Source organism: Arachis ipaensis, chromosome B3 (assembly GCF_059453495.1).
Source record: "Arachis ipaensis isolate K30076 ecotype BB chromosome B3, ASM5945349v1, whole genome shotgun sequence".
Classification (NCBI taxonomy): domain Eukaryota; kingdom Viridiplantae; phylum Streptophyta; class Magnoliopsida; order Fabales; family Fabaceae; genus Arachis; species Arachis ipaensis.
In genome coordinates, this window is record NC_142438.1 from 4,957,043 (window position 1) to 4,969,939 (window position 12,897).

The window sequence follows — 12,897 nt, forward strand, 5'->3', positions numbered from 1 at the left end:
ACTTGCTTGGCCACCTCTATTTCCAGTGATCACCGGCAGCTTGATTACCACGTTATCTGTGCTAGGATTTATCTGTTTGTTAGGACGGATGCTGCAGTTACGGTAAAGGTCTTGCAATAAGCAACAGAAGCCGATTACGGGTTCAGGCCTAGTTACAAGAAGGTTTGGATGACAAAACAGAAGGCAGTAGCACAAATATACGGAGATTGGGAAGAGTTGTATGTCGAGTTGCCACGTTAGATGCTAGGGGTACAGTTGACCATAGTCGGGACAGTTACTGTGTTAAAGACCTCTCATGTTCGACTTGGGGATCAGGTCGATGAGTCTACGGTGTACTTTCATCGTCTTTTCTGGACATTTTCACCCTGCATCGAAGCCTTCCGGTATTGCAAGCCCCTAGTGAGTATTGACGGTACCCACTTGTATGGCAAGTATGGAGGCACGTTACTGTTGGCGATAGCGCAGGATGGGAACTCGAACATCCTCCCGATAGCCTTCGCCCTTGTGGAGGGAGAAAATGCGGAGTCATGGTCATTCTTCTTGTCCAACCTACGATCGCATGTGACGCTACAGGAGGGTATTCTTGTTATCTCTGACAAGCATAATGGCATCAAGGCTGCCCTTGAGGCCCCCGAGAATGGTTGGCTGCCTCCACGTGCTTTTCGAGCGTTTTGTATTCGTCATGTGGTAGCGAATTTTAGCCTAAGCTTCAAAGGTAAAGATGCAAGGAGGATGCTGGTGAATGTTGCCTATGCAAAAACTGAAGCAGAGTTTTATTACTGGTTTGACATCATGAGGATTGAGAATCCGGCCATGTGTGATTGGGCCAATCGGATGGAGTATGACAAGTGGACCCAGCATCAGGATAGCGGGAGACGATTTGGGCACATGACAAAGGCGTGAAGACACCACTCTTTGATCCCCTGCATCGTTTGTCGGCAGATATGTTGCCCACCTACAAGTTTCATTGTAAGCATTTCATTAGGAACGACAACACATGAAATTGAACAGGTAATCGACCGAAAACAATAAACCATACATGGATGCCAGCGGAAATCCGAACACATCAAAACCACTGGGTCTGAGACTGGAAAACCTCCAGAAAATTCAAAACTGTAGAAGCTGTAGTGGCCCGGCCAAGTTAACAACATTTCTGTTTGTGCCACGACAAAGACATCTATACAACCAGGCTAGTGCAGCCGAGCCACAACTATATCTCCCCAAGTTGTCCATCGATGCCAAATAAGGCAACCAGTGAAGGTGAACCCGGTTTGCGTTCTTGTTCGCAAACAGCTGAAAGGACAACAACATCAGAATATAAGCACGCGCGTATATAAGTCTCTTCACTCGCATCTATTGGGAGAACCCGAAACCTCTCATGGAACCATGTGTAGCATACCGTCATCTGCTTGACTTTATTCTGCGGCGGTAACTCGCCAAACAACTCCCGAAACCACGCCCATGCGAGTCTTCCGTTCTCCATCAGATTCTCAAAGTCAGTCAGGCACCCACTAACGGCCTCCCCATCGATGGGCAAACCCAGCTGATATGCCACATCTTGCAAAGTGATAGTGCACTCCCCAAACGGCATGTGAAAGGTGTGGGTCTCAGGACGTCACCTCTTAACGAATGCGCTAAGTAGAGACTCATCAACCTAGAACCATTGACTATTCAGCCTAGCCAAGTGATACAAGCCCGTGGTCTCCAGATACGGTATAATCTGGTCGTGTAAAGGCATATTTTGTTGTCTCATGACACCGCTAATAACCCTAGCAGGCTGCAACATGAGGATAAGGAAATCCTCAGCATACAAGCAATATTAATAACAGTAAATATAATTTAAAAACATTACTATACACTCACATTGGTTTTCTATTTTCTTTATAGTAATAAAAATAATGAAACAATAACAATAATAAGAACGACAATAACAATAGTAATAATAACAATAATAATAACATTAATATGAATAATAATAACAATAATACTAATAATAACAATACCAATAATAATAATAACACTAACACTAACAATAATAATAATACTAACAACTCCCAATAATAATAATAAGGTTTAATTACTCTGTTGGTCCCTATAGTTTCACAAAATTTTCAATTAGGTCCTATATTTTTTTTCTTTTTAATTGGGTCCCTGTATTAAATTTTTTTTTTCAATTAGGTCCCTTTTAGTAGTAATTGGCTTCATTATATAGGGACTCAACTAAAAAAAATTGGTGCAGAGACTCAAATAAAAGGAAAAAAAAGTGTAGGAACTTAATTGAAAAAAAATTTGGTGTAGGGACCTAATTAAAAGGAAAAAAAGTATAGGGACTTAATTGAAAATTTCACGAAACTATAGGGACAAACAGAGTAATTAAACCTAATAATAATAACATTAATAATAATAATAACAATAATCATAAGAGAAAGTCTAGGGGCAGTAACTTTTGTATTTTGTGGCCAGCACTTAACCATCAAAAGAAAAGTGAGTAATTTTCTATCATTGGATGTAATCTCACACCATTAAAAACACAATTGATAGCCAATTGATGGTTACAAAACACAAAAGTTGCTGACCCTTAACATTTCTCTAATAATAATAATAATAATAATAATAATAATAATAATAATAATAAGGTAGTATAACTAACCTCTTAGTCGATGTTTCAAGCCACGTGTGCAAAGCCATTTAATCGGTACATGCGAGCTTCGTCTTCTATGGCTCCACCACCCAAACGGTTCAAAACCTCACAGTCTTTCCCAGATTCTCTCTCAACCTCCCACATTCAAAAATTTTGGTTTACAACATATGACATTTGTGATGACTTACAGCGGATTATGTATTTATATTACTCTAAGCATAAACTGTGGTAGTCAGGATTTTATGGTCACAAAGTCTTTTCATAAACCGTGGTGACCAAGCACGGTTTCAACCCACCATTTTCATGTATAATTCATGGTAATTAACCGTGGTTTATACTCATTAATTTCTACTTGTAAACCGTGCCAACCTCCCACAATTTATGTATAAATTAAAAAACGTAATTACCTACCACGATTTACATAATAATAAATCAAACATTCATATAAACGAATGACAAATGTTACATTTGAATAAAAAATCCTTTCAATCATTTTAATCAAGTAAAATGGCCAAAGTTCAAACAAGGTAACAGCAAAAAAATATCGGTTGTCTGATTCACTCAAGGGTAAAATCGTAAAACTAATTACGCGAAGGGATAGTTTGTAAAAATCGCACATCGTGTTAAACTAAAATTAGGGCATTTTGCTTCTTCGAGTAGCTTCTGAACCCTCTAAGCTCAGCTTCGCACTCCGCAGAGGGGAACAAGGAGAAGAAGGAGCAGCTGCTTCGCCGCACGACCCCACTCTTCGATTAATCTCCGCCGTTAAACGCATATTCTCACGCTCAATCTCAACCCCACACACTCTGTCGCTGCGTTCAGAATCGAGGTCGATTTCACAAGATGTCGGGCGGTTTCTTTCGGGTAAATTTTGCTCATATCTCACCCTTGATTCGGGCTAAGTAATCCTAACAGTTCTCAGATCTCGTGTGCTTTGGATTTCAATAATAACCTCTGTAATATTAACTAATTACGGATTGATGCGTGTTACTTAGTTAACTGTAATTGTTGAAATTTTTGTGTATAGGGCACATCTGCGGATCAGGACACTCGGTTTTCGAATAAACAATTGAAGCTGCTGAAGTCGCAAAAGTTTGCCCCCGAATTGGAGCACCTGGTTCGTTTTGATTTTTTTTTTTTTTCAATTTTCTGTTTCTAGGGAAATGTTTGTGGGTTTGGGACGACAAGGATTAGTGTGTGTGTGTGTGTGAAATTGGTGAGATTAGTTGGTTTTAGTTTGTTTTGAATTCAGTTTTGGAAAAACAATGGTTTGTATAGGTGGACATGACAAAGGTGAACATGGAGGTGATGAAGCCTTGGATCACCAGAAGGGTGACTGAGCTTCTCGGGTTCGAAGATGAAGTGCTTATTAACTTTATACACAGTCTGCTTGATGCGAAGGTAACTGATCTATTAAGTTTTAGTTGTACTTTTTGTTCCGCTGAATCTTATTATTGTCATTGTTGTAGTGTTCCTCAGTTTTCCGCTTCACAAGTGTTATTGGCTATATGGTGTTCTTGGAGTCTAAAATTTTCTATTTGTCATTCGCTGAATCTTCACATCTTTGATAATTTTATTTTCATGTGCATTGGTTGAAATCGGGATTGCATTTCTGTATATAATGTCATTTTGCTTTTAGCATTTGATCGTGCAACCTTGTCCCCACTTAAGAATGAAATATCTTTAATGTGTACACACCAATGACACCACCTAGTACCCCCTCCCCTCCTCTCTTTTGGGTTGGTCACATTCTATTTCTTGTGACACAGGAAGTGAATGGGAAGGAAATCCAGATACAACTTACTGGGTTTATGGAAAAAAACACTGGAAAGTTCATGAAAGAGCTTTGGACGCTTCTTCTCAGTGCACAGAAAAATGCCAGTGGTGTTCCTCAGCAGTTCTTGGATGCCAAAGAAGAAGAACTCCGGAAGAAGAAGGTACTTTTGAGTCCTGATATACCATTACTGAACTTTCATGACAAATTCCTCTATCCCTTTTGTTGGGGTGTTTCTGATGTAAGTTGCTTCCTGTGGGTTGTTACTTTAGGTTGAAAATGATAAAATAACTAGTGAAATTCAGAGGAAAAGAGAGAAAGAAGATAGAGAGTTCATGGAAGTGAGGCTGAAAAAACTGGTAATACTACCTTTTCCGTGCTGGAGTTACGTTTTATAAAGTTGAGACTTTTGTTTTAACTTTATTCATGTTTTCATGGCGTTCAGCTAGCTTCTGCAATTATTTGGGTTCATGTCCTTTACCTCAAACTACTGTAGGACGGTGGATTTGATGCGAAGGATAATGATACTGCTTTGGACTCAACCACAGGGCACTATGTTCAGGATGGAAAAGAAAGTGACAAGAGGAATGGTGTTAGAGGAAGGAGCAGGTTAAATGGGACAAGTCCTTGCTTATTTTTCTTTTAAATATATTGCATCAAATTTCACAGTATAAACTAGGATTTTCAATTTTATAGAGGCCGTATTTGTGCATTCCTGAAGTTGCAAAGTGACACATTGTGAAAGTGGCTTGGCATTGTTCTAGTTGACAACCTAGAATTCTATCCCTAGTATGCACCACAGTAAAATGGGCATAATTCAAGCCTGACTTACAGAACTTCCCTAATCTATATACTATTGTACCAAAGCTTTGAATTTACCATGAAAACCTTCAATCTCCTGTAAATTAAAATCAATTATAAGACTGGAAGAAAAGTTTAAACAATTTCTATTTATGAATTATTCAAAATACATTATTATTTCTTGGTATTTGGTGTGCTATGTGTGGTAGGAGTGTATTTTTTATCCGGTGAGACCATAAGCATTTATTTTGAACTTCCCTTTGGGTTTAAGCTTCATTATTTGAATATTACATTGATCTTTGGATGGAAAGATTAAATTATTTGCCTGCTTTGTTGCAGGGTTTCTAGGTCCCCGCGCTCACCTGCTGTTTCTGTTTCGCCTAATCGGTAACACATTTAGAATTAAACACTGTTTTAATAGACTTCCCATGTTTATTTTGATGGTTGAAATATTTGCTGTTTGCTATCTTCAGCAGAGGCTCGCCTTCAAGGTCAATGAGTAAATCATTTTCAAATTCACGAAGCTATTCGGGGTATGCTTTTTGTATTGATAGCTTATTTTGCCTTTTACTTTATTTATTATATATAGGTTATATGCTTGTACACTATATATTGGTTTATTGCCATATATTAGTATAATTTGATGTGGTGTAATTATTTGTTTCATTTCTTATCCCTTATATGCTCTTCCCTTATTCAGTGTTATCATGCACATTTAACTTTCCTTTATTTTTGTTGTTTTGGGGTTAATGAGTTTGTGTTATTTAGTGGTAGACATAGATCGAGGAGTATATCTAGGTCTCCAGAAGCTAGAAGACGCTCCCCATCTTCTGATAGGATTCGCCGTTCTCCACGACGACGATCCATTTCTCCTCGGAGGTATTCACCTAGGCGATCCCCTTACCGGAGGCCTCCATATTCAAGGAGAAGATCTAGATCCCGCTCAACTTATAGATCTCCTTCTCCTCTACGACGTAGAATGCATTCCCCCTACCGTCGTAGTTCACCCTCTTACCGTCGACGCAGATCACCTTCTCCTGTGAAAAGACGCAGATCGCCTTCTCCAATGCGTCGACGTAGATCTCCTTCACCAATCCGTCGACGTAGATCACCTTCTCCAGTGCGTCGACGCAGATCACCCTCTCCTGTAAGGCGACAAAGGTCACCCTCTCCACTGCGACGTCGATCTCCCATCATGCGGTATAGATCTCCACCTGTGCGCCGAATGCCTCCAACCCATCTACGGTCTAGATCAGGATCTCCCATGCAATCCACTTCTCCCATACGTCGAAGGGACGGGAGTCAAAGTCCACAACGCAGATCTCCATCTCCTCTGCGGCGTAGATCACCTGGTTTTGTTAAGAGAAGATCACCAAGTCCTTCTCCGAGGAGGTCTCCTCCAAATGAATGGAGCTCTCAGTCCCCAGCACGGCATGTATCTACATCTCCAGTAAAGAGAACTTCGTCAAGACGTCAAAGGAGTCCTGTGCAGCCTTCTAGGGGGAGAGTCAGGTATTTAATGATTGTTACTCAGCAGATTGCTTTAATAATGTTGTATAACTTTTAAAATGAAACATTTCCAATAGTCATTTGCACAATTTTGAAGTAGGTCTAGAGTTAACTGCCAGAAATGTTATAGTGGCACTACGCCAACCCCAGCTTTGATCTGCAAAAATTGTGCAGAATGTTATTCTTTTAATAGGTTTGTTCTTCCAAGGAAATTTATAAATTTGTGGGGATACCTGTTGCAGAACACCGGAAGAATTGTCACCTGTGGCGCATCAACACCCAAAAGATAAGGATCATAAAGCTTCACGCACTAAATCGCCAGACTCAGTTTCGTCAGGTGAGAAGTCTCCACCACGATCAGTGTCTCCACAACCAAGGAGGAGGAATAGCAGTGAAGACAGGAGGTAGTATTTTTTGAATTCTTATTTATTGCTCTTACTTACAGATCATTTTCTCTAACTTGGTTTGTTTGCACATTTATTTGGTTATTGAAAATGTTTAGTCCACCGAAGAGCCCGGTGAGGCAAAGAAGAGACAAGTTGACCCATGAAAGAAGCTTGAGTCCTCCAAAGAGACCAAGAACCCAGAAACCTCGCCATGATAGCCCAGAGACAAGTGAAGATGCAGAAGGAACATACCATTCTAGGTTTGAATATTAATTGCATAACTTTATACTTGATTGTGCTTCATTTTGGAGTATGTTACTCTGATAAATTTGTTGAATTGTCTGATTTCTTTTCTCTCTGGTAGAGACAACAGAGATCCTAATTCAAAGTCATCCGGAAAGAGAACAAAATATTTATCCCCAGTTAGTAAGCGGAAAAACTCGCCTGCAAAGTTTCATGATGAGGCAGATTTCTCTCCCGAAATGGCAGCTGGTCGCGTTTCTTCTGGGTCTCGTCACTATGATAACACTGACGGGAGTAGGAAAGGGCGAGAGATTAAAGGGTAATAGTTTGGTATACTGCAGTTATTCTAAATTTCTGTGCATGGCATACATTTTTGATAATGCAACTTCTTTTGCAGTGATATTTCTTCTGGAAAAGGTGATGAATCTTATGTGCGACCTAAATCGCCAAGGAATAAAGAAAGTTATTCCAGTGAGAAGCCTCATGAATCTTATGCTGTAGATACTAAGAAGTCTGATGACAAGGATCATTCTCTTTCAAACTATGCAAAAAATAGTGATAGGCGCAACAAATCAGAAGCAACTCGAGATTTAGTTGGAAAAGTTGATCGTGTCAATCATAGTGCTTCCTATGATTCTGTTTCTGAGGAAAGTGACAAACATAGGAGGGAAGGGAAGGAAAAGAGAAAACATAGAAAGTCAGAGAAAAAAGTTGTGTCATCAGATGAAGATTATAGTTCTGATTCTGAAATGGAGGACAGGAAAGATGCTAAGAGGAGGAAAAAGGAGGAGAAGAAGCTGCGGAAGGAGGAGAAACGTCGAAGACGGGAAGAGAAAAGACGCCGAAGGGAAGAACGGCGAGCAGAGAAGCTGAAAATGAAGGGTAAAACTGACTATAGTTCAGACGATGAGGAAGCTGAACGAATGGATCATCGTCGTAGTGATAATGACGAGATGTTGTCTGAACAAAAGAAGCTTGAGATTGAGTTGCGGAATAAGGCTCTTGAATCTCTCAAAGCAAAGAAGGGCATGAATAACTGAATACATCACTTGAGTTTTGATTTTATTCCTTCAAAAAACTTCTTGAGAAATATCTTGTTATTTTTTAGCAGCTTAAAGATTAAGGAACTTGGATTTAGAAATGCGTATGCTTTTTTTTCCTCTCTTTTTTTGTTGGTAAATGTTTGATGTAGTCTATCTTTAATGCTGGCAGCTGAAATGGATAAATGACGATTTCTGAGCAAATCTGTTGAGTGCAACTCTGTGCAGACATTGCCCTGTATTTACTGGTAATGTTTGTCTCCCCTTAGTTGGGAATCTCACGTTTTTTGGGTGGTGTGCATTTGGGTGCCTTGTCTCCTATTTTTTTAAGATGCTGTTTTGTTCTGTAGTAGTTCCTCATTTATTTTCTTCACAACAGTTCCCTAGGGATCTGATGTGGTTCTTTTTCTTGACTATTTCATATTTAGACTAGATTAATCCTGAAGGTCTTATATGAATGTTATTGATGAGGTCGATACTAAATTAGCTTTCTGGTCAATTGGTAGATGAAATTTATGTCAGCTCTAGATGACCTGGTGACCAGACAATATGCAGACCTATATTTTGAACTTAAATACAGGTGAAGTTCTCATTCTTTTGCAGACTTTACAGGTTCTAGATGATATTAACAAGTAATCCGTTGTATCTAACATAGCCCAGGCTGTAGTAAATATTATTTTTCAAAGCCCTGTATCTATTGTTGGGAGCTATTCTAGACTCTTCTGGAATTCTCCATGATGTCATTCAACGGATCCATCTGATGATTGAGATTGATAAAGCTCCATGACTTTATATGTATACTGTAATACATGTACTTAATTTTATATATATGTGTGTGTGTGTGCTGATTCTTGCCAACTTACATTAATATCGATAGGTGTTTGTGTTAAGGCTGTGTCCAAGTGAAGGTTTCTTCATTTCTTTCTTTTTTTTTTTTTTTTTTGCCATGCCAATGCGGCCAGTGTTTGTTTGAAATTGTGCTGTTGGTTAAGTTGGTCTCGGGACGACTTGTTGCATTCCTAGTGCTTTGAATAACTTGGATGTTATTTGGTGGCTGCATTTGGATTCCCTACGAGTGTTAAGGCTTTTAGTAGAATTATGCCTTTTTCCTTATTTGTATGTGTTCATGATCTGTGATAAAGAGTTAGAAGGAGGGTAAGAGGGACCAAGGGTGTGACGCGATATGATTTTTGCTTGCACACTTTCAGTTGTGCTAACATTTAGCATGGCGTATTTGGACCGCACATTTTAATCCGGAACAAGGGATGACGGAATTCCTTCTCCCCGTTTGTGTATATACCATTATCTAGTTTAACAGTTAAGAAATTCAGAATTGTGTTCGGACTTCGGAGAGTAAATGAATGTTTTTATTATGTATCATTCATTTTATTCCATTCAAAAGATGAGTCAGTTTGATGTTAGTTTTTATTTTGTTCATTTTTAAAATTTAAATTAAAAAAGTGGTTTTATAATAATATCAATATAAAGCACAATTAATGAATCAGAACACTTTTATTTTTGGAGTATATCATTTTATTAGTACTTGTAAAGATTGAACAATTTGGTTTCTCAAGCTAGATAAACCAGGTAAAAATTTAACTTTCTTGGTTGGCTTTTTTATTGTCTTTTTTTCCCCTTTAAATCCAGGATAGGCTGTTTATGCATCTTTTGAATGTGACTTCTCTTTGAATCATGTGTTAATGCGAGATATTTTTATATCAAGTTTCTTTTCTTATCTATGATACTTTGTATGTTATTTGGAACTAAACATAACCTTAAATGCTACATAATTAGTGGTAGAATTATGGCATTTAGAATATTCTTTGTTTATTGACGTTCAGTTTTAACTTTATGAATGAAAACTACGGGTGTGTTTGGAAACCCGTTGGAAGGGAAGAAGCACGTTAAAATTTTTTGAAAGCTTCAATTTTTGGTTTGGCAAATTTTTTTCTCTTGAACGCAGAAGTGATTTTGCTGCCAAAACCACGTTTACAAGAAGCAACTATTTTTAGCTTTTGCGTTTTCTTAATGGACTTTTGGCCATAGATGCTAATCATTTATTTATCTTTTGCCAACTTTATCCTTTATATATGTTATTGTATTATTTATAAAATTTTTGTTATTTTTATTTATTTATTATTTTTATTTTTTTTCAACTGTTTGTTTGGTATTATACACTTTTATAATTGTGATTTTTGTGTATTATGTTTGTTATTATTTTTTTATAATATGATTTATTGATTCTATTAGATAAAGTAAATTAAATAAAAAATTAACTGTAAATAATAATAATATTAAAAATTATAACATACTAAAAATACTAAAAATATATTATATAAAAAGATCATCAAGAATTTTTAGATTTGTTTCAGTCACTATAAAGTAAATATTTAATTTTTTTTTATTATTTTCAGTACTCTCTTTTATAATTATAATTCTCATATACTATGTTTTAGTGTAATTTTTATAATATAGATTATGATTCCATTAAAAAAGATAAATTAAATAAAAAATTAATCATAGATAATAATAAAATTATAAACGTTGGATTCCAAATTAATATTAAGAATAAGATTATCGAGAGTACTAGAATAAAAGTACGATGCAAAAAAATACTAAAGTAACATTTAATACTTAAAAAATGTAACATATTTGATTATATATATATATATATATCTAAAATTTATATTTTTTTATTTTTATTTAAAAATATATTTTATCTATTTTTATATGTTATTTTTATTTTAGTAAGTAAATATTAATTTTATTATAAAATTAACTAATAAGATCTATTTAAATATCTAAATTAAAATAATAGGATAATATAAAAAAATTTTAAGTTGATGTCTATTTTAGTAATTTTTTATCTAAAAGTGATTTTGAATGGTATAGGTCAAACAATATTTATTTTACTATAATCCATTTTGATACAAAAATTACCAAACATAAATCATTTTAACACAAATTTACTTTTGATCAAAATCAATTTTATATAAACTCCCGTTTGTAAACCGTAATCCAAACACACCTATACATTAATTTGTTTTGTTTAACGGATTAATCTTTTCTTATCTATAATACATTTAGCTTTAACTTTAGAATATTCTTTATTGTGGTTGAAAGTCACTCCCCTTTTCAGCATTTAAAATTATTTTGGGAAATGTTGGGGTATCACTCTGTTGGTATAGTAGAAGCAGAGGGGCATAAGGGAGGTATTTGGTTTCTATCCTCTATGAAGGGTGTTTGTTGTAAGTTCATTGATGCTTTTGATCAGGGTGTTACTGTTGAGGTTCACTTTGATAATTTAATTTAGAGGTGTAGTGGTATTTATGGCAGTCCTCAATTTAATAAAAGGATTCTCCTTTGAGATTATCTTGTTGCACAATCCATGGTTTTTCAAGGACCTTGGATTGTTCTTGGTGATTTTAATGAAGTCAAATTTTCTCATGAATCTAAGGGCTGTCAATTTTCTCATCAAAGAGCCGACATGTTTGCTACTTTATTAGGGGATAGTGGTTTGTTTGATCTGAAGATTATTGGGAGGCGGTTTTCTTGGTACATGAGGGTGAAAAATTATGTTGACGTGGCCAAAAAGCTTGATCGAGTCTGTATAAATAGTAGTTGGTTATCTATCTTTCCAGAGGTTTATGCAGAAGTTTTAAATAGGCTTCAGTCTGATCATTGCCCTATTCTGGTGCGTTGTAAAGGTCGTCCTCAACCTAAAGGGAATCGACCTTTCCGATTTGTTGCTGCTTGGGCTACTCATCCTGGGTATAGGGATATTGTGAACCAGTCATGGTGGTCTGGTAATAGAGGAATTCATGGCAAGCTTTCGGAAGTACAGAAGAATTCACTAGAGTTTAACTCGAAGGTATTTGGTAATATTTTTGTTAAGAAATGTGAATTAGAGCAGCATATTAATTATTTACAAAAGCGTTTGGAAGTGGTGGATAGTATTTATTTGCATCAGAAAGAGCAACAGTTGCTTGATGATTATAATAATACTCTAGTGCAAGAAGAGCTCCTATGGTTCCAAAAGTCCAGAGAACAGTGGGTAAGGTTCGGGGATAGGAATACAAGATTCTTTCATATTCAAACTCTTGCGAGAAGGAAGCATAATAAGATTCACGGCCTTTTTCTCAAGGATGAAGTGTGGGAAACTGATCCAGAAGTTCTGAGTCAAGAAGCAGAGTCTTTCTATAAAAGCTTATTCTGTCATTTGGATGATGTTAATTTGGGTTGTCTTGGTGATGTGCCTCTTCCTTCTCTGAATGAGGAAGCTTGCAATAACCTTACGGCACCAGTTACTATGGAGGAAGTCAAAGCAGCTGTTTTTCACATGAACTCTTTTAAAGCTCCGGGTCTTGATGAGTTTCAAGTTTTCTTCTTCAAAGAATATTGGGAGATCATTGGTCTTGATGTTTGGAAGATGGTTAAGCAGGCATTCTCTGGTGTTCCTCTTGATCCGAGAATGTTGGAGACTTTACTGGTTCTCATTCCAAA

At 36.7% G+C, this 12,897-nt stretch overlaps 1 protein-coding gene across 3 annotated transcripts; it reads left to right on the plus strand.

Annotated features, from left to right (window-relative positions):
- Nucleotides 1–3,245: 3,245 nt before the first annotated feature.
- LOC107629074 (splicing factor PWI domain-containing protein) lies at nt 3,246–9,262 on the plus strand. 3 transcript variants are annotated; one of them, XR_015907339.1, is made up of 15 exons: nt 3,246–3,505; nt 3,669–3,758; nt 3,920–4,042; nt 4,411–4,578; nt 4,688–4,774; nt 4,912–5,024; nt 5,556–5,603; nt 5,690–5,749; nt 5,985–6,728; nt 6,968–7,129; nt 7,228–7,371; nt 7,476–7,673; nt 7,752–8,380; nt 8,567–8,642; nt 8,901–9,262. XR_015907339.1 is itself a non-coding variant. In XM_016331767.3 (13 exons), the coding sequence occupies exons 1-13, from the start codon at nt 3,485–3,487 to the stop codon at nt 8,392–8,394; spliced, it is 2,601 nt and encodes an 866-aa protein (XP_016187253.1). In that variant the 5' UTR covers nt 3,246–3,484; the 3' UTR covers nt 8,395–8,598. The 3 variants fall into 3 exon arrangements, 2 of the variants coding, with proteins under 2 accessions (XP_016187253.1, XP_088364914.1); XM_016331767.3 differs by lacking the exon at nt 8,901–9,262 and having other exon boundaries at nt 7,752–8,598; XM_088508788.1 differs by lacking the exon at nt 8,901–9,262 and having other exon boundaries at nt 5,693–5,749; nt 7,752–8,598.
- Nucleotides 9,263–12,897: the final 3,635 nt, after the last annotated feature.

Coding starts and splice junctions, on each gene's coding strand:
- LOC107629074 (XM_016331767.3), top strand. CDS start 3,485: ATGTCGGGCGGTTTCTTTCGG. Junction 5,025..5,555: donor GGTGTTAGAGGAAGGAGCAG/GTTAAATGGGAC, acceptor GCTTTGTTGCAG/GGTTTCTAGGTCCCCGCGCT. Junction 7,674..7,751: donor AAAGGGCGAGAGATTAAAGG/GTAATAGTTTGG, acceptor CTTCTTTTGCAG/TGATATTTCTTCTGGAAAAG.